General features: G+C 63.7%; 1 protein-coding gene across 1 annotated transcript in view; it reads right to left on the reverse strand.

Annotated features, from left to right (window-relative positions):
• Positions 1-375, reverse strand: part of ETH_00036455 (cytidine diphosphate-diacylglycerol synthase, putative) — a gene marked incomplete at both ends in the record, with an annotated part of 3,469 nt that overhangs the window by 1,638 nt on the left and 1,456 nt on the right. Inside the window, one exon of the mRNA XM_013374476.1 lies at positions 1-373. Coding sequence (XP_013229930.1) covers positions 1-373 — 373 coding nt within the window. The remainder of the gene's footprint in view (positions 374-375) is intronic.

A 375-nucleotide genomic window follows, 5' to 3' on the forward strand; every position in this document is an offset into this window, starting at 1 on the left:
AAGCCCTCCACCGTCTTCTTCGGACTCAGGTGAATCAGCCGCCGGCGCCCGCATGCAGTCCCGAAGAGGTACGCAGCGATGTCGTTGATTATCACCAGCGAAACTGGAAAGAAAAACCACAAGAGCCCGCTGTAGATGTTCGCAATTTGAATCAAAGACTGCGACACCACGAACAGCAGCACCCCCAGCGTCACCCCCAGCTGGCTGAACTGGCTCCGCAGCCGCGCCTTCTGCAGCGACAGCACGAAGCCCACGAAGCCCCCGAAGCCCGCGGCGTAAACGCCCAGCGAGTGGTAGCTGCGCATTTGCTGCAGCAGCAGCGGGTCCAGCCCGCGCAGCCGCAGCAGGCCCCACGGCAGGCCAAGCCCCGCGACC

This window comes from Eimeria tenella, genomic scaffold (genome assembly GCF_000499545.2).
Source record: "Eimeria tenella Houghton genomic scaffold, Eth_scaff2072, whole genome shotgun sequence".
NCBI classification, from domain to species: Eukaryota; Apicomplexa; class Conoidasida; order Eucoccidiorida; family Eimeriidae; genus Eimeria; species Eimeria tenella.